This window comes from Aotus nancymaae, unplaced genomic scaffold (assembly GCF_030222135.1).
Source record: "Aotus nancymaae isolate 86718 unplaced genomic scaffold, 86718_ANA_hifiasm-v0.15.2.pri h1tg000076l, whole genome shotgun sequence".
In the NCBI taxonomy this organism is placed as follows: Eukaryota; Metazoa; Chordata; class Mammalia; order Primates; family Aotidae; genus Aotus; species Aotus nancymaae.
The window spans coordinates 24,074,992-24,097,553 of NW_026988491.1; the positions used below are offsets into that span (position 1 = coordinate 24,074,992).

Consider the following 22,562-nt stretch of genomic DNA (forward strand, 5'->3'; position numbering starts at 1 on the left):
GAGAGCGGCACCACCTGGGCCTCACACTGTGGGCTCTGGGAGCGTCGGGAGGGAGCTTGGCAAGCAAGCTCTGGGGCTGGGTCCCAGGGGAGGGAAGGCGGCAGGGGCCTGCCATGGCTATGAACTTCTCCCTCCTTTCTGCCACCACCCACTGCCCACCTCCCTGCCTCCTGGGCCAGCACCTCGGCCCTGCCCCCACCTCCATGGGCTGGAACTTAGGCAGTCACTGCTGGGCAGAGTCCATGGGGCTGAGCACCCCCCACCCACAGTGTGCCTGTGGCCATGGTGCCTTGAGAGTACCCGGTGCTGGCCTCCATGCCACAGCGTGGTCAGCAGGCAAGTACGTTTGGGGGTGGCCCAGGACGGTCTCTGTCACCCACTGTCCCATGCCAGCTGGGCTGTAAGATCCTGTAGCTGGGCCTTGCCCATCAGCCTGGCATCCAGCCCTCCTTATACCGGGGGGCTGCTGAGCCATGGCAGGTGTCCCAGGTGACGTCCATGGGCACGGCCAGCAGGATCCTTGAGAAAGGACAAATGTCCCTCCCACCCCGGGCCCCTCACACCCGAACCTCTCTGTCTCCAGGCCTCACTGGGACAGGCCCCCACCATGATACCCAGTCGCCTGAAGGCATCCTCCCAGCACCATGACACAGGCAGGGGCTGCAGGCAGCCAGTAGCCAGTGACCTCGTGTGGGGACGGCCCATGGGGTGTGGCTGGTGCTGGTCCCAAGGCCCAGGAAGGATGATGAAGCCAGGCCCTTGCCCTGGCCCGGCCACCTTCTCCAACCTGAGGATGGGGGCTCTGGCGCTGGCTCTGAGGGCTGCGGGATTGGCCCCGCTCAGTATCCATGAAGAGCCAGGCCACCGGCTCACAGGCAGGCCCCAGCCACCTCCTGGACGAGGCCTGGGGTGGCAGGGGGAGTCTTTCCATGTCTGGGTCTCCAGGTCAGCATGGCCACACGGCCCACTGACCTCGACCTCCCGTGCGCCAAGAAGCCCAACTGCAAAGGGATCGCACGGTCCAACCCTGGGGTCTCCCTCCGCCCGCGCTGGGCACCAGATGGGAGGAAACGCGGGGCAGGAGAGCCTGGGCGGCGCCAAGACTTGGACAAACGCGGGACGAACGAACCAGGGTCCGCTGGGACCCCCGGGCTGGTGCTTTCCGAGGGTGGCTTGGAGGGGCCGGGGCGGACGCGGGGCACTCAGGAAAACCGGCGAGGACGCAGCTTTCCACGGACACGCTCCTGGCTCCGGGTCGTCGTCCTGGTCCCCGCACGGGTCCCGGGTCACGGGGTCCGCGGGCTGCAGCTCTACCCGCCCAGCGGCACGAAGGACGCGCCCTGCAGGACCGCGGCGCGGAACGGGCGGTGGGGCGGCTGTGGCCCGCGGCCCTCGGGGATCCCTCTGCAGCCCTGGGGATAGAGGGGGGCTGAGACCGCGGGCGTCGGCCCCGCATCCAGCCGAGCCTCCCTCCGCCCGACCGCCCACCCGACAGCGCCTTCCTCCACCTGCAGTCGCGCCCCGAGCCCCGCCCAACCACCCACCACGGCTGGTCCAGCCCCATGACGTCCTACACCCCCGGGACCTCTGGACAGCGTCCAAGACGCTGCGCCCACGCCCGGTGACCCTCAGGCCAGGCCACAGACCCCTGAATCCTCGCCCACGTCCTCTCCCGCCCCAGCCCACCCCCGACCGTTCCCCCGGCCTCATCCCCGCGCCCGTGGGTCCCTCAGTCCACACCCACCAACAGGCGACGCCCCCAGGCAGGCCCCTCAGGGGCATCTCCCCACCTGCCAGAGCAGCCCAGTGAAAGTCCATCCCCAGGTGGCTCCCAGCTCGCTCCTGCATGGAGCCCACCTGCTTCCCCCAGCTTTCAGAAAAACAAGACCTCTACTTAAACGCCGGCGGGGCAGGCGCGCTGGCTCACGCCTGTAATCCCAGCACTTTGGGAGGCTGAGGCAGGCGGATTACCAGGTCACAAGTTCGAGACCAGCCTGGCCAGCATGGTGAAACCCCATCTCTACTAAATATGCCAAAAAGTAGCCGGGTGTAGTGGTAGGTGCTTGTAGTCCCAGTTACTCAGGAGGCTGAGGCAGGAGAATCGCTTGAACTCCAGAGGCAGAGGTGTCAGTGAGCCGAGATCACACCATTGCACTCCAGCCTGGGCAATAAGAGCAAAACTACTCAAACAAATAAAAATGTGGGCAGGGGGTCAGGGGTGGGGCATCGTGCCTCTGGGGTGAAGGCTCTGTGGATGGGGAGGTCCCCTTCCTCACCCTGCCTAACACCTCTCCATCTGGCCCCTTACCCCAGAGGGGGAGTCCAGCTCTGCCTCTCTCAGTCCTCGAGGTGAGTCCTGCCTAGAAGGACCCAACCAGCCGGGGGATTCAGAGAAGAGCAGCCCCCACCCCAACTCCTCCTGCGTTGCTGTGCTTGGGCTCAGTTTCAGATACCTGGTGCTGAGCTGGGCCAGAACCAAGTGGGTGGTGGGCACAGGGCAATGCCTGCAGATGAAGGCCAGCAGGGGCAGCCCCCCAGAGTCCCAGGGCAGGTCAGCAGCTGTACAGGGCAGTAGGGAGGTGGGAGTGTCAAGGCTGAGGGTGTTCCTGTCCCAATGAGAGGCTGCAGCTGGTGCAGGCCATCTGGGCACACTGGCACCTTAGAGCCGGGCCTGGGCTGGGGTTCCTGGTGTAGCTAGAAGACCTGCTGCCCACAACCTGTGGTCAGACCTCACCAGGCCCCATGGGCTGTTCTGATGCCAGGAGCTGCTGGAAGGAGCAGGCCCCATGCCTGGCATCCCACGTGGTGCCCGTGGTCTGAGAGGCAGCTGCAGCCCGTGCCCTTTCCTGCGTGGGCTCAGAGGTAGCAGCCGTGATGGGCAAGAGCAGGTAGGTGCTGTCCACTGTGGGACCACTCCTCGAGGCCACCGCTGCATGGGAGCTGCTGCTTTTCAAGGACTTTCACACTGTTCCTTGGAGCGTCCCAGGACAGGTAAGGGCGGCAGGTGTGGCCACCATGCGTCTTTTTCACAGAGGGGCCCTCTCAACCCGAGATGCTGGGGCCTTGGCCTGGCTCTCACTGGCCTCCAGTCACTGGCCTTGCCCTGAGGCTGTCTCGGGTCTTTGGCCAGCCCTCCTCAGTGGTGAGCCTGTGCCAAGCCCCATCCCCCATGTACTGGGGCCAGGAGTCAACCTCAGGTTGCCCAGGCCAGGAAGGGTGAGGGGAAGCCCAGCCTGTACACTTGCTGCAGCTATACCTGGTGGGGGAGGGACAGTTTTCCCAGCCTCTGGGGCTAAAGGTCCCCAAGCAGCCACAGCCTAGCCCAGAAGTGCTGGCCACCCACTACCAACAGCAAACTCCGAGCCCCAGGCTGAGTCACTCTTCCTCAGGGGCTGGGTGGGGAGAGCCCCCAATGCCTATGCGAAGCAGCCCTTGGCTTCCAGGAACCTCAGGTGGAAGCTGAGCAGCACCTGGGAACTGGGTCTCCTGGAAGGGCTGGGCCAGCCTGGCACACGAGACAGGCCAGGGACTGCGTGGCACAAGCAGGGCGTGAGCGGCAGGAAGAACCAGGTGGGAGCAGCTCCCACTCCTCAGGGCTCTCATCCCAGAGGGGAGATGCAGGGAGGCTGGGCCAAGGACTGGGAGGTCAAATCTGCAAGGGTGCTTCGGCACAGTAGGCCAGGCAGTGCTGTTGGGCAGGGCTCTGTCCCCACACACCCAGGGCCTGCTGAGACCCACCAGGGTGCCCAGAAAGTGTGTGTCCAGTGAGTCAGGGCGGAGGCTGGGCCTGCCCTAAGCCAAGGAGAGGGGACTCGGTGTCTGTGGCCCTCTGCGTGTCTGTGCCTGATGAATGGAACATGCATGGGCTGGCTGAGCAGCTGGTGTGGGGCCTGGGCCCTGCTGAGGGAGGGGAGGTCCAGGGCCCAGGCCCCAACCCTCTACGGAGGCTGGGGCTGGAGTGAGTCACAGTGGGGTGCCAGCAGGCTCCAGGGAGCCCATAGGGTGCACTCAGTAATGGGGACTCTGGGACCCAGACCAGTCCTTCCAGGGAAAACCACCAGACAGGGGCATAGGTAGGAAACGCATCATAAAAATGGGCAAAAGCAGCAGCCAGATGGTAAGAGAAGACAGGGCAGGCCAGGGAAGGGAAGCCCGAGGAGAGGGTGCCCTGAAAGGTACCAGGCCCCAAAGTTCCTTCCTCTGACGCTTTGCCACCAGGGCCACCTGGAGCTCTGGGTCCCAAGGCCCTGGAGTGTGGGGACAGAAGACACCTCACACCCCCCACAAAATGGGAGCCCCAAACCACTGGGTGCAGGGTGAATCAAAAACAGCCGGGCGTGGTGCATGCCTGTGGTCCCAGCTACTCGGGAGGCTGAAGAGGGAGGATCGCTTGAGCCCGAGAGTTGGCGGCTGCAGTGGAGGCTGTCACTGCACCACTGCCCTCCAGCCTGGGCGACAGAGTGAGATCTTGTCTCAGAGAAAAGAAAAAAGATCAAATAATTTTATTAAAGAGAACTTCTAAAAATGAAAACTATGAGAAATTAAAACTTCAATGGGTTGGTAGCATCCTGAAATGAACGGGAAGACGGAGGAGACGTTTTTAGAATGCAGCATAGGCAGCCAAATAAATCAAAGAAGTGAGAGATTGGGAGATACAGGGAAAGTCAGAAGGCTTGGCAAGCGTTTAGTCTGCGTTCCAAAGGGAAGGGGACAGAATGGGGCGGAGGCAACATTTAAAGACATAATGTCTGAGAGATTCCCATAACTGAATAATGACCATGGCACATACCAAAGACATTCAAATTCCAGGTTGAATATTCAGATATCATATTAAAGCAGTCTTAAAAGCTGGCAGATAGAACAGACGGCTCCCTTGGAGTGATGGCAGGCTCTGCCGATTTTCCGAGAGCCATGATAAAGACAAGACAGTGGAAGGACGAACTCAATGTTTGGAGGGAGAGCGGCTGCAACCTGGGCTCCTGCCACAGAGCATGTGGCTGTCACGAACCTGTGTGAAAAAGAGATTTATAGACCGAAAGTTCATCTGAGCGTCCCACCTCTGGTGCCTCCCTAAAGAACCCTGTCTTGAGTGGAATGAAAGTGGTTCAGAATGAATGTGATTGGAAGCCTGAGACTCGGGAAGAGTGAAGGGCAAAGAGGAATGTATGTGGGTGAATCTAAAAACCCTGGCTGTGCAGGCAATGGTGATAATCACACCCAGTCGACTGTTAAAAACATTATTAAACACGCTGACAGCAATAGTGAAGTCAGAGGCAGCAGGGGACGTCCCATTGTCCAGGCTTCAGAGTTGATGTACTCTCAGGTGGGTGTAAGTGCGATTTCCTTCACTTTAGATTTTGGAAAGTTAAACGTGCAAGGAGTGATTTGTAGGCAGTCGCTAAAAGACTAGAAAGAGGGTACGTAACCTCTAAACCAGGAGAAGGAAAAAACAAAATGAGAGAAGGGGCGTCAATGAAAACTGTGACAAGAACAGAGAGAAAACAGGAACATAGAATGGACATGATCCACAAAAGCGGAATGAAATCAGACGGTGGGCACTGCGGTCCTCGGGCTTCAAGGCGGGATGCTCGCCCCCAGGCCCTCATGCATGTGTGCTCCCCTCCTGCCTGGATCAGGATTGGGGTGCGTGGCCAGTAGAATATGGCAGCAGCAGGGGTATGTGATGTCTTGGGTAAAGTCATAAAGAGACCTCACGACTCTAGTGGTCTCTCTTGAAGCACTCACTGGAGGAAGCCAGCTGCCATGTTGTGAGGACACTCAAGCAGCCCCGTGGAAGGTCCACGTGGGAGGGACTGATGGGGGGTGCACCATCAGGGAGGTGGGTCCCCAGCCCCAGGCAGACCTTCAGATGAGGCTGCCTCAGTTGACACCAGGACTGAGCCTCAGGGGCATTCCTGAAGCGGCGCCATGCCGATGATCCCTTCCCAGAGTCCCAAGCCACAGAAAACGTGGATGGTAAATGTGCTCTTTGTCAGCAGCTCTGCTTTGCAGTGATTTCTTATGCAGAATCAATCTCCACAGAATCCATGTACATGATTACATTAAATGTAAATGATAGGTGTGCTGACTAAAAGATTAAACATTGGCAGTCTGGAATGTTATGCAGAGAAACATGTAAAACATAAGCTTATATATAATGAAAGAAAAAATCTACCAGGAAAATCCTCACCAAAATAAAATTAGTAACAATCTGAAATCTCTAAAGCAAGAACTGGCCGAATTCCATGCACCCCCAAGATTCTTATCATCCTTTGCTTAGTAACTGATAAAGCAAGCAGACAAAAAAAAACAAAAAAACAAAAAAACAAAAAACCCTCAGGAAATGAAATATGTCAAAATCTGGCCCAATTCATGATACTGAATAATTTCAGAATTGCACATTATTTGCACTGAGAAACATTTATAAAAATTGACCACCTAAAGCAACTGACGACCAGTTTCTAAGATAACGGTCTCTAACCAAAATACAGTTAAGCTTACATGGAAAAGAAACAGCTAACTAGGCCAGGTGTGGTGGCTTACACACACCTGTAATCCCAACACGCTGGGAGGCCGAGGCAGGTGGATTGTTTGAGCTTAGGAGTTTGAGACCAGCCTGGGTTTTGCCTGGAACATGACAAAACCCCATCTCCACCAGAAAAAAAAAAAAAAAAAAAAAAAAGCCAGATGTGGTGGTGAATGCCTGGGTCTCAGCTACTGGAAATGCTGAGGCAGGAGGATGGTTCGAGCCTGAGAGATGCTGGCTGCACTGAGCCAAGACTGTGCCACTGAACTCCAGCTTGGGTGACAGAGCCAGATCCTGTCTCAAAAAAAAAAAAAAGTAAGTATAAAATCTGATGCTACTGCATTTCTAGGAAACTGATTTCTAAGTAACTGAGGGATTAAATAATTGTAATGAAAATTAGAAAATACTGAACTGAATAATAACAAAACTGCAACATTTCAAAAAATTTTAGATTCCATTAAAACAGAAAATAAAGGGTCTCTGGTAACACTGATCAAGGTGGGAGAGGGAGAGGAAGACACAGGTAATATTAGGAATAAAAATGAAGGCATCATCTAGTCCTGCAAAAACCAAAAAGATAACAAAGGACCCCAGCACGGTGGCTCACGCCTGTAATCCTAGCACTTTGGGAGGCTGAGGAGGGAGGATCACTTGAGGCCAAAAGTTTGAGACCAGCCTGGGCAACATAATGAGACCCGGTTCCTTAAAAATAAAAAATGAAAATGAAGGAATGCAAGGTTAATTTCACATTTAAATCAATGTCATTCACCACATTAACCGAATAAAGGAAAACTGCCCAGTGAACTTGGGGGATGGGGCAGGAGGGTCCTGCAGGAGAACCCTGGCAGCACGGCTGGCATGTGGGGGTAAGGGGCGGAGGAGACCTTTCCTCTCCACATGAGAATCTGGCACTGGGCTGTCTCCAGCTGCCTCCACAGATGACCTGGTAAAGGTAAACATCAACTCCTGTAGTCCGCAGCACTGCTTACGGCAAATCTGCCCTGTGGTAGTCAGGCTACGTGGGGTCTGGAGACTCATCTGTGCCTGGTGGGGCCGACGTCGCTGGCCTTCCTGAGTGACCCCCACACCGGCGCGTGTGCCCTGCGGGCCTGAGCCATGGGGCTGCTGCAGGAGGGACTTAGCCTCCTGTGGGACAGGCGGCATCTCGGTGAGTGGAATCCCAGCCCCTGAACCTCAGTGGGAATCGGGAGGCAGCAACACCTGCATGCTGTCCTAGAGACCCCTCGTAAAGACCCCATCACGCCCTCCTAAAGAGCCCATCACGCCCTCCTAGAGACCCTACCACGCCCTCGTAAAGACCCCATCACGCCCTCATAAAGACCCCATCACGCCCTCCTAAAGAGCCCATCACGCCCTCATAAAGACCCCCGAGCGGGAGGAACAGGTGAAGCTGCCTGTTGGCCAGCCGTGTCCCAGCCTCACATCCTTCTCAGCTACTCTGAGGCCAAGAGCAGCCAGCAACAGCCCCTTGATTCTGACGGTTTAGCCAAAGCTCAGAAAAGCCTGATAGGAGCCAGGCGTGGTGGCTCCACCTGTAACCTCAGCCCCTCAGAACCTTCAGGAAGCCAGACACAAAAGCTCAGCGGTCATTTTCGCCACCTCGCTCAGCCAGGGAGTTTGTGCTGTTCATGGCGCGGTTCAAAGCCCGAACTCAAATCCTCCTGACCTGCACCACACCCCAGAGGCATTGAGAAAGGCATCACCCTCCAGGTTCTACAGAGGGGACCCCACTGTCCACCTGGCCAGCACTCCCACTCCCCATGCGGGGCTGGGACAGGTGACACATGCCCCAAACCCCCTCCCAAGCTCACGCCCGCACCTCCGTCAGGGCACACCCAGGCCAGAGCATCAAAGCCTGCTCTGTGCCCTGTCCTGGAGGGCGCAGTGGCTGCTGGCGAGGGAGGGTTGGGGATGGAGCAGGCGGCCCCCACGGCCCCCACGTTACCTGGGGCTCCGGCCGGCGGACGCAGGGCGCCCTCCTCTGTCTTCAGGCCCTGCAGCACAGGCGCCAGGGGGTGCACATTAAACAGGTTTGGATCTGAGTATCTGGCAGGCTGGGCTTCGGGGTCACTGGTGTTGAGGTCCTGACTGTCCACGTGGCGGCAGAGGCAGGCAGGGAGCTCCGCCTTCCCGGCAGCCTTGGTACGGGTGGGCTGTGCAGCTCTGCTGCTCTCAGCTGGGCTTTTTAGGGGTGCCAGCAAGGCCAGGGGAAGCCCCTTCTCATCCTTCAGTCCCAGGTCTCGCTGGAGAGCCGGTCGTGTGGGTTCCTGGGTGGGGTCCGGCATGGCAAGGGGGCGCTGTGCCTTCAGTGGCTGTGCATCCCACAGCAAGGCTGAGGCCTTGAGGTTGCAGACAGGCAGCACCTGCCTCCTTGCCCTGCTCACGCCGATGCCCACCACGCAGAGGTCAGACCCGCTGAATGGGGGCAGCTCGACCACAGGCTGAGGGGAAGGCACAGGTTGGGGGTGCTGGGATGTGGCCAGGATGGTGGAATCCCTGCAGGAGGGGTCTGTGCAGGAGGGGTTGGTCGGGGCACAGACCCCCGCCCAACTCAGGAGTGAACACCTGGGGTCCCATGCAGACCCTCAGGAGGCTCCCAGGCTCTGTAGAGCCTGCGGGGAGCCAAGGCTTCCTGAGGCTTGAGGAGTGGCCTAGGGGGGCCCACACCCAAGGACTGGGCTGCCCTTTTCTCCAGTTTAGCCACAAAGACACCTCAAGAGAGAGGCATCGGCCACACTTCCCGATGGCTCCAGTACATCTCCAGGCACAGGCCTCACCCCCCAGGAAGGTCCCAAGGGGAGGAGGAGGCCCCCAAAAGACCTTCGGAAGGAGCAGCACGGTGGGCCTGGAGGCTGCCGGCATGGAGCCCCCACCTCCAACATCAGTCAAGGCCGGGTGGGGCCAGGAACGAGGGAGGAAAGCTGGACAGAGCTCTGAGCTGAGCGAGCAGGGCTGCCCCGCCCACCTGGATGCCTGTAGCAGCCCCTTCCTCAGTGCCAATGAGGCACCAAGTCCCACGGGAGGGCAGGGCAGGCCTGGATCATGGAGCGGGAGTCATGGAGCAGGATCAGCATCCTCCATGGACCTTCTGGGGCTGGCGGCCTGTGGCTCCACCCTCGCTGAGTAACCAGGTGGCAAAGCGTCCACACGGGGGGCTGCCACCAAACCCCCCAGAGGATGGCACCCACCACCCGGGCAGGGGTGGGCAAGGCTCACCTGCCTCCACAGGAGCTCAAAGTTGCCGGTGTCACAGCTGTGGTCCACGGCCACCTTGATGGTGTCCTCCTGCACCTTCGCGCACAGCTGGGCCGTGACGGGTGTGGACGGGTGCATGGTGGGGCTGGAGTTGATCTCGATCAGCCAGGGCCTGAAGTCCCTCCCGAGCACGAAGTCGGCCCCATAGAGCTCAAAGCTGTTCTTACGAGGCTCCACATGATCCTGCGCCACCTTCATGACGTGGGCGATGACCTTCTTCATGGACGGGTAGATGACGCTGCCCCACGTGGCGCCGCGGCCCCGGCGCTGCAGGTACTGCTGGAACCTGGTGCTGGTCCACATGTTGTGTGCTGGCAGCAGAGGGCTGCGGCCCGCGTCGTTCTTCAGGTGCTTCTGGACGGCGTTGTTGCACAAGTGGATGGCACTGTGTGGGGTGGGGGGGCGGGGGTCGAGGGGAAGGTGCTCAGCCTCCATCAGCCCAGGAAGGCGCCCAAGGCCGGTCCTCCCAGCCGTGCTGTGCCCACTCAGCTGGCTCTAGAGAACCTCGTCCCCAAGGACTCCCATGCCCTGCCAGAGGAGCCCAGGCCGGCTCGAGGGACTCTCCTGGCTCCCCAGCTGACACAGCCCAGGACAACCCTCAGTCCAGCGGGCAGACACTATGGAATGCACTTGGGGGCAGGGCAGAAGCCCACCAGCCCAGGGCCCCCAACTAGGCGCTGCTGACAACAGCCTCCCTGCACCTCAGTTTCCCCATCTGCATGTAGCCAGAGGGACGTTGGTGACACAGGGCGACAAACAGTCACCTACCTAAAATTGTCAGTAATTTAGTTATACTCTTGCCGTATTTCTAAACAGGATTTAAAACTACTAACATGGTTTAGGACATAGCACTACGCTGTGTGTACGTCAAAAGCATTTTCACTTCCATTGTAGGCCTGTTGGGTCAGGAATTTTCCACCTTGTTCGTGTGTGGGGGGATGAGACCACCCATGACTGTATGTAAGTTATATTTCCTCTGGGAAGTGGATGAAAAGAAAAAAGATACAGGCACGTAGAAGAGTGTTTTGGCAAAAATAGCTCATCAGGGTTCAGACCTACGTGCTAACATTTAACCCTTTTCTTTAATTTTTGTCAGTACATGTCTGACCTGATGTCAGGGACTCTCCCATCACTGGGATGCGTGTCTATGTCCCAGACAGAGAGGCCCCGAGATTGGCCAGGCACACGGCACACGGGTCTCGGCTGGAGGCCCGGGGACAGGGGCTGGAAGGGGCCCTGGCTTCCCACTGCGCAGGAGCTGCTTTTGTGCAGGTGAGTTCCTGGACACCCCCTCCAGGCCCACTTGACCAGAGGCAGCAGGCGGGTGAGAGTCAAGGCCCCAGGCTGGCTCCTCCCAGGTCCTCTTCGGGGTGTGACTTCCAGCACAGCCCCCAGCCTGGGCCAGAGTTGAACCCCCTGCTCTGTTAAGTGATGCTCGGGCCTCCCTGGGTTCTCACTCCCTTGTAAAGCAGCCCCCACTCCTGTGCAGCTGTCAGGTCCCCTAGCCCCTCACACCAAGCCAGGGTCACACAACAGTCAAAGGAAGACTTGGCGCAGACAGAGGCTGGCAGACATCGCCGTGTGGACAGCATGCTCCCGAGGACACCACGGGCTCTTGCCATCCTGCCCGTGAGGGGACTGGGTGAGGCAGGGGTCTCTCTACTCTGGGCTCATGGATGTCTGAGCCTCCACCAGGCACCCCACACATCACTTCCCCTGCACTGGTGTCCAGGTGCTGCCCACACCATTCCAATATCCGCGGGCACAGGCAAAATGGTGCCTTTTAAGATTTTCCAGAGAAGAGGCACAGAGCATGGGGTGTAGGGTGCTGTCTTTGAAGGCTGGTGGGCCTGAGCCTGTCCTGGGGGAGGTCATCAGCCTCCCAAGCCTCAGTTTCCCCACCTGTGCCTCTCACGGTGGCAGGTGGCAGTGAGGGGGCCCTGCTGGGGCCACTCCTCACTGCGGCCGCTCCAGGGGTGAGGGCAGCAGCCCATTTCCTGGCCCGAGGTGTCCAGCTCGTCCTCCGCACTGACCTGTCCAGCTTGTCCAGGGAGAAGCGCTGTGTTGAGAACCGCAGGTAACTCTCCTTGTAGAACCAGATGGTCAGGGGATTCCAGTCCGTGACGAGGAACCACTGCCTGATGTCAAACTTGGTGCCGTAGATGAGCATTGGTGTCTCGATGTACTTCTGGACCACCCACTTGTCCCTGGAAGGAGGGTGCTCTGGAGCCACCAGCTTGAGGATCTCCTCCACACGGTCCATGCACGCTATGTCTGCAAGAGGCCACTGCTCAGCCCAGTGTGCGCGGCCACTGTGCAGCTCCTGAGCCCAGGGGCAGGGCCGCAGCCTGACCCTGAGACCTGCACTAGCTTTGTCCAGGGCCAGCAGGCAGCACGGCTGGGGGAGCGGGGAAGGCCTAGAGCTCAGGGATGAGGCAGAAGCCAGTGCCAGTCTTCCCCAAGCTCTCCCCCAGCAGAACCAGCCCCCAGGACTCCGAGGGGACACAGATCACTTAAGGGGCAGGGACAGAGTCATTTTTAAAAGGGAGCCAGCAGGATGGGTGTGGTGGCGCACACCTGTAATCCCAGCACTCTGGAAGGCCAAGGTGGGTGGATCATTTGAGGTTGGGAGTTTGAGACCAGCCTGGCCAATGGGTAAAACCCCATCACTACTAAAAATACAAAAATTATTCTCCTGCCTCAGCCTCCCGAGTAGCTGGGATTACAGTGTCCACTACCTGATTTTGCCAAAACACGCCCAAAATTAGCTGGGCATGGTGGTGCACGTCTGCATTCCCAGCTACTCGGGAGGCTGACGCAGGAAAATTGCTTAAACCCAGGAGGTGGAGGTTGCAGTGAGCTAAGATTGCACCACTGCACTCCAGCCTTGGACTCCATCTCGGTAAGTAAATAAATAAAAGGGAGTCAGTACGCCCTAGGCCACACTGGGGTTTGGTGTGAACAGGGAGCAGGGCATTCTGAGGACTTGAGAGCAGCTGCCAGGCTGGGCGGTGGGGTGGGGGGGGGTCTCCTGAGGGCTGTGAGGGCGGCACTCGGGGTCTTGGAGTCCTGTGAGAGTAACACTAGGAAGGGCAGGGTGAGGCCACTGGTCCTCTTGTGCAGGTGGGTTCTCCAGTTTCCCACCTTCACCCCCAAGTTAGGCCACACAACTTGCGGAGCCAGCGGTATCTGTGCAGACGGCCGCAGCACTTCCTGCTGGCTGCTCTTTCTCTGCTGCAATAGCCTGAAGCCTCAAGGGAACTGGGGTCACAAGATGGGGGCTTTGATGGGAGGAGCATCCCTGCCGCCCTCCCACGCCAGCCCACGACAGACAACAGGCACGCATGAAAGGGGAGCTGCTTTTTGCAAGAGCCCCGGATATATCTGCTACTGCTCGTTACGTGGCACCATCGGGGCTATTCTGACTGATATGGAGTGCAGGGTGGCGCCATCTGCAGAGGCACAAAGCAGAACAAGACAGGCAAGATTTCCCTGCAAAAATACCAGCCTTTGCTGCTTCAGTTTTGGGAAGCTGAGACCTCGCCATCCTCAGATGAAGCTTGGGACACAGCCACAAACCAGTGACGTCACTCTGGGCCTGCACATGTGGGCCCAACGGGACCAGGAGAGGGCACAGCTAGTGACGGGGCAGCACAAGGTGCATTTGGTTTGGAGCAGGTGGGTTTGGGGTGTCCACTAAGCGTCCCTGGGGATGCAGGTGTCTACAGTGGGCGGAAAGTCTAGCCTGATGGACAGCGGCAGACAGGGAAGGTTTGTACACAGCCTGGGGAGAGCACCCCACACGTGGCCAGGCAGGGTGGGCACTCGTGGGAAGCCAGATGAAGGCCTGCAGGATGCCAGGGGAGTGCAGGCCACACACGCCCAGAAAAGGGCATGTGGCAGGACAAAAGAGGCTTTAGATTGAATGTAAGAAAATCACAACTTAATAAAGACTTTTTTTGAGACAGAGTTCCACTCTTGTTTCCCAAGCTAGACTGCAATGGCGCAATCTCGGCTCACGGCAACCCTCCACCTCCAGGGTTCAAGCGATTCTCTGGCCTCAGCCACCCACCACCATGCCCAGCTAATTTTGTATTTTTAGTAGAGACGGAGTTTCTCCATGTTGGTCAGGCTGGTCTCGAACTCCTGACCTCAGGTGATCCACCCTCCTCGGCCTCCCAAGTGCTGGGATTACAGGCGTGAGCCACTGCACCGGGCCAAGGCTTTTAAAAAATCACACAAAACAGCCTGGGCAACATAGCAAAACCACATCTCTACAAAAAAAATTAACCGGGTATGGTGGTACACACCTATCATCCCAGTTACTCAGGAGGCTGAGGTGAGAGGATCACTTGAGCCTGGCGAGGTTGAGGCTGCAGTGAGCTGTCATCGCACCACTGCACTCCAGCCTGGGCTACAGAGTAAGGCCCTGTCTCAAAAAAGTTTAAAAATTGCCAGGTGCAGTGGCTCACGCCTGTAATCCCAGCACTTTGGGAGGCTGAGGCGGGTGGATCACGAGGTCAAGAGATCGAGACCATACTGGTCAACATGGTGAAACCCCGTCTCTACTAAAAATACAAAAATTAGCTGGGCATGGTGGCAGATGCCTGTAATCCTAGCTACTCAGGAGGCTGAGGCAGGAGAATTTCCTGAACCCGGGAGGTGGAGGTTGCGGTGAGCCGAGATCGCGCCATTGCACTCCAGCCTGGGTAACAAGAGTGAAACTCCATCTCAAAAAAAAAAAAAAAAAAAGTTTAAAAATTAATAATAGTAAAAAATCACATAAAAATGAACCACTTGTGAATAAAAGAAAACTCTTCAAAATAACTCAAGGCAGACAAAACCAAGCTAAAAGTAACGTCTATTTAGATACGAAGGAAAATGAGAACATTATGTAACATAAACAAGATGATGCAGCTTAAGCCACATTCAGAGGAAATTTCATAGCCTTAAAGCTTTTATTATTGCATAAGAAATGAAAATAAATGAACTTAGCAACTAAGCTAGAGATAAGGGGGAAAAATCTCTCAGGAAAATTGAAAAATGCAACCAGATGTTGGTTCTTTGGAAACAGGAATAAGAATAGACCACCAGGAAGTCCTGTTTTTTTTTAATAGGACACACGGTACTCGCCAGTGGGAAGAGAAAAGAGAACATAGTCACAGCTACATTGAAGAAGATGTAGAAAACCACAAAGTGTAAAAGGTATTAAGTATCTACCTCCTAGAGTCTGGTAATTACAGGTGAGTTTTATAATAAATTCAAGGACTGGGAATTCCACTGTTAATTGGGATGAAAGTCCTTCATCCATTTTAGAGGCTAGCATACTCATGATACCAAGAGGGCAATCATGGCAATATTAAAACCAAAACCAAAGGCTGGGTGTAGGGGCTCACACCTGTCATCCCAGCACTTTGAGAGGCCGAGACAGGTGAATCACTTGAGGTCAGGAGTTCGAGACCAGACTGGCCAACATGGTGAACCTTCATGTCTACTAAAAATACAAAAAATTAGCTGGGTGTGGTGAGCGCCTGTAGTCCCAGCTACTCGGGAGGCTGAGGCAGGAGAATTGTTTGAACCTGAGAGGTGGAGGTTGCAGTGAGGCAAGATTGCGCCACTGCACTCCAGCCTGGGCAACAAAAGCAAAACTCCATCTTGAATTAAAAAAAAGAAAACTTGGGAGGCCGAGGCGGGTGGATCACGAGGTCAAGAGATTGAGACCATCCTGGTCAACAAGGTGAAACCCCGTCTTTACTAAAAATACAAAAATTAGCTGGGCATGGTGGTGCGCGCCTGTAGTCCCAGCTACTGGGGAGGCTGAGGTAGGAGAATTGCTTGAACTCAGGAGGTGGAGGTTGCGGTGAGCCAAGATCGCACCATTGCACTCCAGCCTGGGTAACGAGCGAAACTCCATCTCAAAAAAAAACCACAGAGCAGTTTGTGAATACAAAGGAGGGAATCCTAATTAGTCACCCAGAACCCAGCCTTGTGAATTCAACACAAGCTGTGAAGACGCTTCTTCGTCCAAGACTGCTCCAGTGCCAGTGAGACTGAGCCCCGTGCTGCCTCGGCATTCTGCCCCCACACTTCCTTCCCTGTGGTGCCGTGGGCCTGAGACTGTCCCTCGCTCATGGCAGCGGGCATCGAGTGCGGCCATCAGTAGCTGTGAATGCGGTCCAGGTGGCACCCACACCAGCAAACTCACCTCGGCCCCGGGACTTGGCCGCTGGCTTTATAATCCAGATGTTCCGCAGCCCATCGATGTCCGTCTGAGGGTTGACGGACGTGATTTTATTCAGCAGAGCCTGGCACTGCGGAAAGTAATTTCTTGAATTGGAGATGAAAGCGTCACCACTACAAAGCAAGATCCAGAAAGTGCATGAGACTCCGAGGCTGGGGCCCGCCTCGCCCACCAAGCAGGCTCACTCTGGGTTGGTCCGGGGCTGACCCGGCGGGAAAGGGCTGGGGGTTGTCCAGGACGTCTGCCAAAGGACAGACACCTGGAAACTCAACCCTGCGAGGCCACACCAGGCAAGGGCCTTGTGAAGGGCCATGTGGGGACCCCAGTGTGTGGGTCTGAACTGGCCATGGGCCCCAAGCATCACCCTGCTTGAGTGGAAATGGTGGGAAGCAGGTTGGGGGAGATGCAGCCATGCCCAGGTTCCACCTGTGGTTGGTGGTGCCTGGGCCCATCCCCTGGTAGGAAAGGGGCCAGCCCATGCAGGCCTCCTGTGTCCCTGCCAGCTGCCAGCACCACGTCCTGCGAACTCAACGTCAGTCTGACTCGAGACCCTGTTGGTGGCTTTGCAGCCATGGGCTAGGCTCCAGACGTCATAAATACAGAGAAAAAGGAGGGGGTAAGGAGAGCTATTTGATCGGGTTTAGAGCTCGAGTGTGCACTCCTGCTGCCCGGATGGTGGAGGGGAAGCCATGCGGTGCCAGCAGCCACCCCAGGGCCCGTTGGACCCGTCCTGCGTGGGCAGACTCAGGGCTGCAAAGAAGAAGGACCAGCGTGGAGCCCCCTGACATCCTGACAAGGCGGCTGGGGCACAGGAGCGGGGCCAGCAGGGCTCCAAGGACACCAGCCGTGACTCTCCTGGCCAGCCTGAGCTGGGGTGGGGCTCCATTCACACCTGCTGGGGCAGCTTGAAGGGAGAAGTGAGGCTGGGGTGTCCCTGACAACATGGGAAGGGCCCTGCACTGTGGAGCTGTGTGACAGGCCCCTCCCAGGAAGGACTGAAGGTAACCTCAGGTGGGCAGCACCTCTGGCTCTCACCAGCCGACACGCCTCCTCCCTGGTGAGCGACGTGCACTCCTGGCCCCAGGATGGGAACAGGACCCTCCACTGTGGTGAGGACGTGAAGCAAACCGGGTGCAGCCAGTCCCCCGACCCCGCGCCCCTGAAACAGCCCTGTCCCTGCTGCATGGGCCGGCCCAAAACGATCGAGTGTAAATAGGGCAGGTCACCGTGGATGTTCACCATGCTGGTCACAGCCAACGCCGCCCAGGGGACCAGCAAGCTTCAAGTGACCCGGGGCTGCAGTGACTTGCTCAGGAGGAAGACAAGCTGTGGTCATCCCATGGGAAGGAATCCCTCACAGCGTCCCCAGGACAGCCCAGCCCCCAGCCAGGGATGCCCTCACAACTGGGAGGCGGGATTTGAGCAGGACCACCCTCCCCACAGGTGCACGCACTGCTGTGTTGCCCCTGCTTTGCAGGGAGAAAGTTGAGAGCAGTGAGGGTTACAGCTGCTCACGAGTCCAGCAGAGCGCCATGCAGGAGCCGGCAACACCAAGGAACCATGAAATGTGTGTCCCAGACTCGACAGAGAACAAGCTGGGCCTCCAGATGCTGGCAGTGAGCAGGGCACAGCCACAGCTGAGTCCTGACCCTGGGCACACCTGCCTGGGATCCCCTGAGCCCAGTAGGTGAGGACTGACGGGCCTGAGGCACCAGGGGCTCCCAGAGAGAGCCTCTCCAGCAGCAGCTGGGAAGCTCCCGTGGACACCACACACCCTCGTGATGTGGTTTGGGATGAGTCGGCCACAGGAACACGCGGGGGTCCGATGCTGCCACCTGGTGGTCACCCCTGGGACTTCCTTTTAATTCGGGTCTAAGAAAATGCAGGTGCATCCTGCCATACTCAAAAAATTCAAGTCGCGGGCCGGGCGCGGTGGCTCACGCCTGTAATCCCAGCACTTTGGGAGGCCGAGGTGGGTGGATCACGAGGTCAAGAGATCGAGACCATCCTGGTCAACATAGTGAAACCCCACCTCTACTAAAAATACAAAAAATTAGCTGGGCATGGTGGCACGTGCCTGTGATCCCAGCTACTCAAGAGGCTGAGGCAGGAGAATTTCCTGAACCCGGGAGGCGGAGGTTGCGGTGAGCCGAGATCGCGCCATTGCACTCCAGCCTGGGTAACATGAGCGAAACTCCGTCTCAAAAAAAAAAAAAAAAAAATTCAAGTCGCACAATGTGTACATCCGTGTACGCGCGTGCACCTGCCCCCGGACCGAGACAGGAGCGCCTCCGCTCCTCAACAGGCAGCGGAGACCAGTGGCCATGCTGCCCATCACTGTGGACAGGGCTAGCCTGTTCTTGAACTTCCTATCAGTGAAACCACACACCTTGTGCTCCTTTGTGCCTGGCCTCTTTTTCTTTTTCTTTTTTCTTTTTTGAGACAAAGTCTCACTCTGTCTCCCAGGCGGGAGTGCAGTGGTGTGATCTTGTCTCACTACAACCTTCACCTCCCAGTTCAAGCAATTCTCCTGCCTCAGCCTTCCGGGTAGCTAGGATTACAAGTGCCCACCACCACACCTGGCTAATTTTTGTATTTTTAGTAGAGACAGTGTTTCACCATGTTGGTCAGGATGGTCTCAATCTCCTGACCTCATGATCCACCCACTCAGCCTCCCAAAGTGCTGGGATTACAGGTGTGAGCCACAGCGCCCAGCCTAGATCCTATCCCAATATCACATTTTAACTATCATAAATCTAGAGTAAGTCTTGAAATTTGGAGCACAAGTCCTATAATTTTTTCTTTATCAAGTCTGTTTTAGCTTTTCTTAAATTATTCATATTTCTATATAAATCAGTTCATTAGTTCCTCCTGCCCTACCCCACCCCTACAAAAAAAAAATACCTCTCAGGATTCTGGTGGGATTACACTGACTCTAACAATCAGTCTGAGAAAAGCATCTCTACACTATTGAGTCTTCTGATTTATTAACATGGTATACACATGCACACACACACGTTAGGTATTTACTGTCTCTTTAATTTTATAACTTTCAATTTAGGGTCTCGAATGTATTTTGTTAGATTTTTTTCTAGAGGTTTGCTATTTGATGTAAGTGTATTGTGTTTTTAGAATTTCATTTCACAATCGCTGCTAGAACATAGAAACATGATGGAATCTTGTATATTAAGTTTGTACCCAGTGACCTTGCTGATTTCACTTAATTTTAATACTTTATAATTTATTTAAATTATTTAAGTATTAAATTTTCTATACAATCATGTCATCTACAAATAAGAATTTTATTTTTTCCTTTCTCATCTTCATGCCTTACTTTTCCCCTGTACTATTAAACCAGTCGGACCATTAAAAGCTGAACAGAAGTCTGATGGTGAGCATCTGTCTCATTCTGATTTCACTTTCAATAATAACCACTAAGAAATATGTTAGCTGTTGGATTCTTAAACTTTCAAATGAAAAGATTTAGTTGTGTGGAAGTCAGTTACACCTATAATCCTAGCACTTTGGGAGGCAAAAGCAGGAGGATTGCTTGAGGCTAGGAGTTCGAGACAAGCCTGGGCAACATAGCAAGACCCTGTCTCTACACAAAAAATTAAAAAATTAGCCAGTGTGGTGGCATGTGCCTGGAGTCCCAGCTACTTGAGAAGCCGAGGTGGAAAGATTGCTTGAACCCAGGAGTTTGAGGTGGCAGTGAGCTATGATTGTGCCACTGTACTCCAGCCTAGGTGGACAGAGTGAGACCTCATCTCAAAAAAGAAAAGTGTTTTCGTTTCCTAGTTTGCTCTACAAATTTACAAGAACAGGTATTAAGTTTCACCAATTTTTGCATCTTTTGAGATGATCATATAGCTTTCCTTTTGACCTCACCAACTCCACATGTGCCGGTGTGGACAGACCTCACAGATTCCACGTGTGCCGGCATGGACAGACCTCACAGATCCCACGTGTGCCAGTGTGGATGGACCTCAAAGACCCCACGTGTGCCGGCGTGGACGGACCTCACAGAACCCACGTGTGCCAGCGTGGACAGACCTCACAGATCCCACATGTGCCGATGTGGACAGACCTCACAGATCCCACGTGTGCCGACGTGGACAGAGTGTATAGATCCCACGTGTGCCAGCGTGGACGGACTCACAGATCCCACGTGTGCCAGTGTGGACAGACTGTATAGATCCCATGTGTGCCAGCGTGGATGGACCTCACAGATCCCACATTTGCCAGTGTGGGCGGACCTCATAGATCCCATGTGTGCTGGTGTGGACAGACCTCGCCAACCTCACATGTGCCAGCGTGGACAGACCTCACAGATCCCACGTGTGCTGGCATGGACAGACTTCACAGATCCCACATGTACTGGTGTGGACAGACCTCACCAACCTCACGTGTGTGAGTGTGGATGTACCTCACAGATCCCACATGTGCGAGTGTCGACGGACCTCACTGACCCTACATGTGTCAGCGTGGACAGACCTCACAGACTTGCCCCTGCTGGCAGCTGCTCATGCTTCTGGGGTGCCAGGGCCACCTCTGCCCAGTTCCTCTCTCTGGTGGCTTCTGTCAAAGGAGTGCTGGACTCCTGGCTCCGGGAAGAACTTGGCCCTCAGCAGGAGGCAGGAAGGCCAGGGTCAGCCTTTGGACCCCTGGAGCAGCAAATGGTGATTAGGTTGGCAAGCTGAGAGCTCTGGGCCCAAGCGCGCCTCTGCCAGTCACTTGCCAATGGCCAAGAGTGAGGTAGGTGGCCCAGCTGTGAAACGGACAAACCCCACCTGCCTGTCTCAGACTGGGCAAGCTCAAATGACATCACACCCTTCTGGATTTTGAAGATGCACAAGACAATGTTACTCCCCAAAGGCACCCCAAGGTGGGTATCATCCTCTCAACAGTCACCAGGGGCCTGGTGGGACAGGCAACAGAGGGCCTAGGCACCCTGACACCCGTAAGGCACCCCAGCATCCAGACAAACACCCCAATACCCAACAAGCATCCCAGACTCCAGACAAGTGCCTCAATGCCCAACAAGCATCTCGACACCCAGACAGAAGCCCCAACATCCAGAAAGGCACCCCAATACCCAACAAGAATACCCCACAGGTAAGTTAATGCCCAGACAGGTGACCCAGTTCCCAGAGGCCGCACGGCCCCTGCAGCTCCTGCAATCCCCACTCGCCGGCTCTGGCGCATGCTGAGGGAGGCTATACTTCAGACTCTGTGAGCCAAGGGCCTGCGCAAGTCTTACTGAATGAGGGCGTAGTACTGCTGGGTCAGGTCCTCCCACTCAGCCTCGGTGAGGTCCTCCGTGGTGCCCTCTGCCATGTCAATGTCCTCATGCTCCAGCTTCCCCAGGTAGGTCTGGCACACCTTGCACGCAACATCCACAAGTTGCCCGGGAAGGCCCCTGAGCTTTGCCTCAGCATTTTCAGCATCTGAAACCCAAACACAGGCACATGGAGTGTGGACCCACAAGGAGGCAGCCCCGCCCACCTCGTGGAGTGATGCCTAAAGCCATGGACAAAGGCAGCTCGACTCCCTCTGTGCCCCAATACCCAACAAGTATCCCAGACACCCAGGCAGGCACCCCAAGACCCCACAAAGCTTCTCTGGGCAGCCACCCTGGATGCCACGCCTGCGTCTGTGCAGGTGACTTCCTCCCCCCTGAACAGCCCCATCCTCCCCAAGCAAACATGTGAACCCTGCCACCTGACTCTCAGTGCCCTGCAGTAGCAATTACTGAGAAGTTCAACTTCATTAAAATGAAAAGCTTCTGCTCTGTAAAGGACAGTGAGAAGACAAGCCATAGACCGGGAGGAAATATTTGCACACATCTAATAAAGGAATGTTATCTAGAGTATGCAGAGAACTCTTGAAAGTCACCAATAAGAAAATATTTTATTTTTTATTTGTATTTGTATTTTTTTGAGCTAGAGTATTGCACTCGTCTCCCAGGCTGGAGGCATGATCTTGGCTCACTGCAACCTCCACCTTCCAGGTTCAAGCAATTCTTGTGCCTCAGCCTCTCAAGTAGCTGGGATTACAAGTGCCCACCATCACACCTAGTTAATTTTGTATTTTTAGTGGAGACTGAGTTTCACCATGTTAGCCTAGCTGGTCTCAAACTCCTGACCTCAAGTGACCACCTGCCTTGGCCTCCCAAAGAGCCGGGATTACTTTGTGAACCACCACACCCAGCCAGAAAACATAATTTACAAATGTGACTCTGAACGGTCACCTCACCAAAAAATCTATACAGATGGAAAACAAGCATATGAACACATGCTCAACATCAAATGCTGCTGTGGAATCACAAATCACAACAATAACGAGGCACTACGACAGACCCAGGAGAATGTACAAACAGACCACCGACGACACCAAATGCTGGTGAGGATGTGGAGGACAGGAACTCCCCCTCATGGCTGGCGGAAATGCAAAACGGTGCAGCTACTTCGGAAGACAGTCTGGCAGTTTCTTACAAAACTAAACATACTCTTGCCACAC

The 22,562-nt window shown here is 55.7% G+C and overlaps 1 protein-coding gene across 1 annotated transcript in view; it reads right to left on the reverse strand.

The window, feature by feature from the left end:
* Positions 1-4,793: 4,793 nt before the first annotated feature.
* TTLL8 (tubulin tyrosine ligase like 8) overlaps positions 4,794-22,562 on the reverse strand; it is a 30,219-nt gene continuing 12,450 nt past the window's right edge. The window contains exons 9-14 of the mRNA XM_064367848.1: positions 21,304-21,490; positions 16,008-16,156; positions 11,836-12,076; positions 9,764-10,187; positions 8,493-8,988; positions 4,794-5,008 (exon numbers count right to left, since the gene is read on the reverse strand). Of these exons, the coding sequence (XP_064223918.1) occupies positions 5,001-5,008; positions 8,493-8,988; positions 9,764-10,187; positions 11,836-12,076; positions 16,008-16,156; positions 21,304-21,490 (1,505 nt within the window). The 3' untranslated portion in view covers positions 4,794-5,000. The remainder of the gene's footprint in view (positions 5,009-8,492; positions 8,989-9,763; positions 10,188-11,835; positions 12,077-16,007; positions 16,157-21,303; positions 21,491-22,562) is intronic.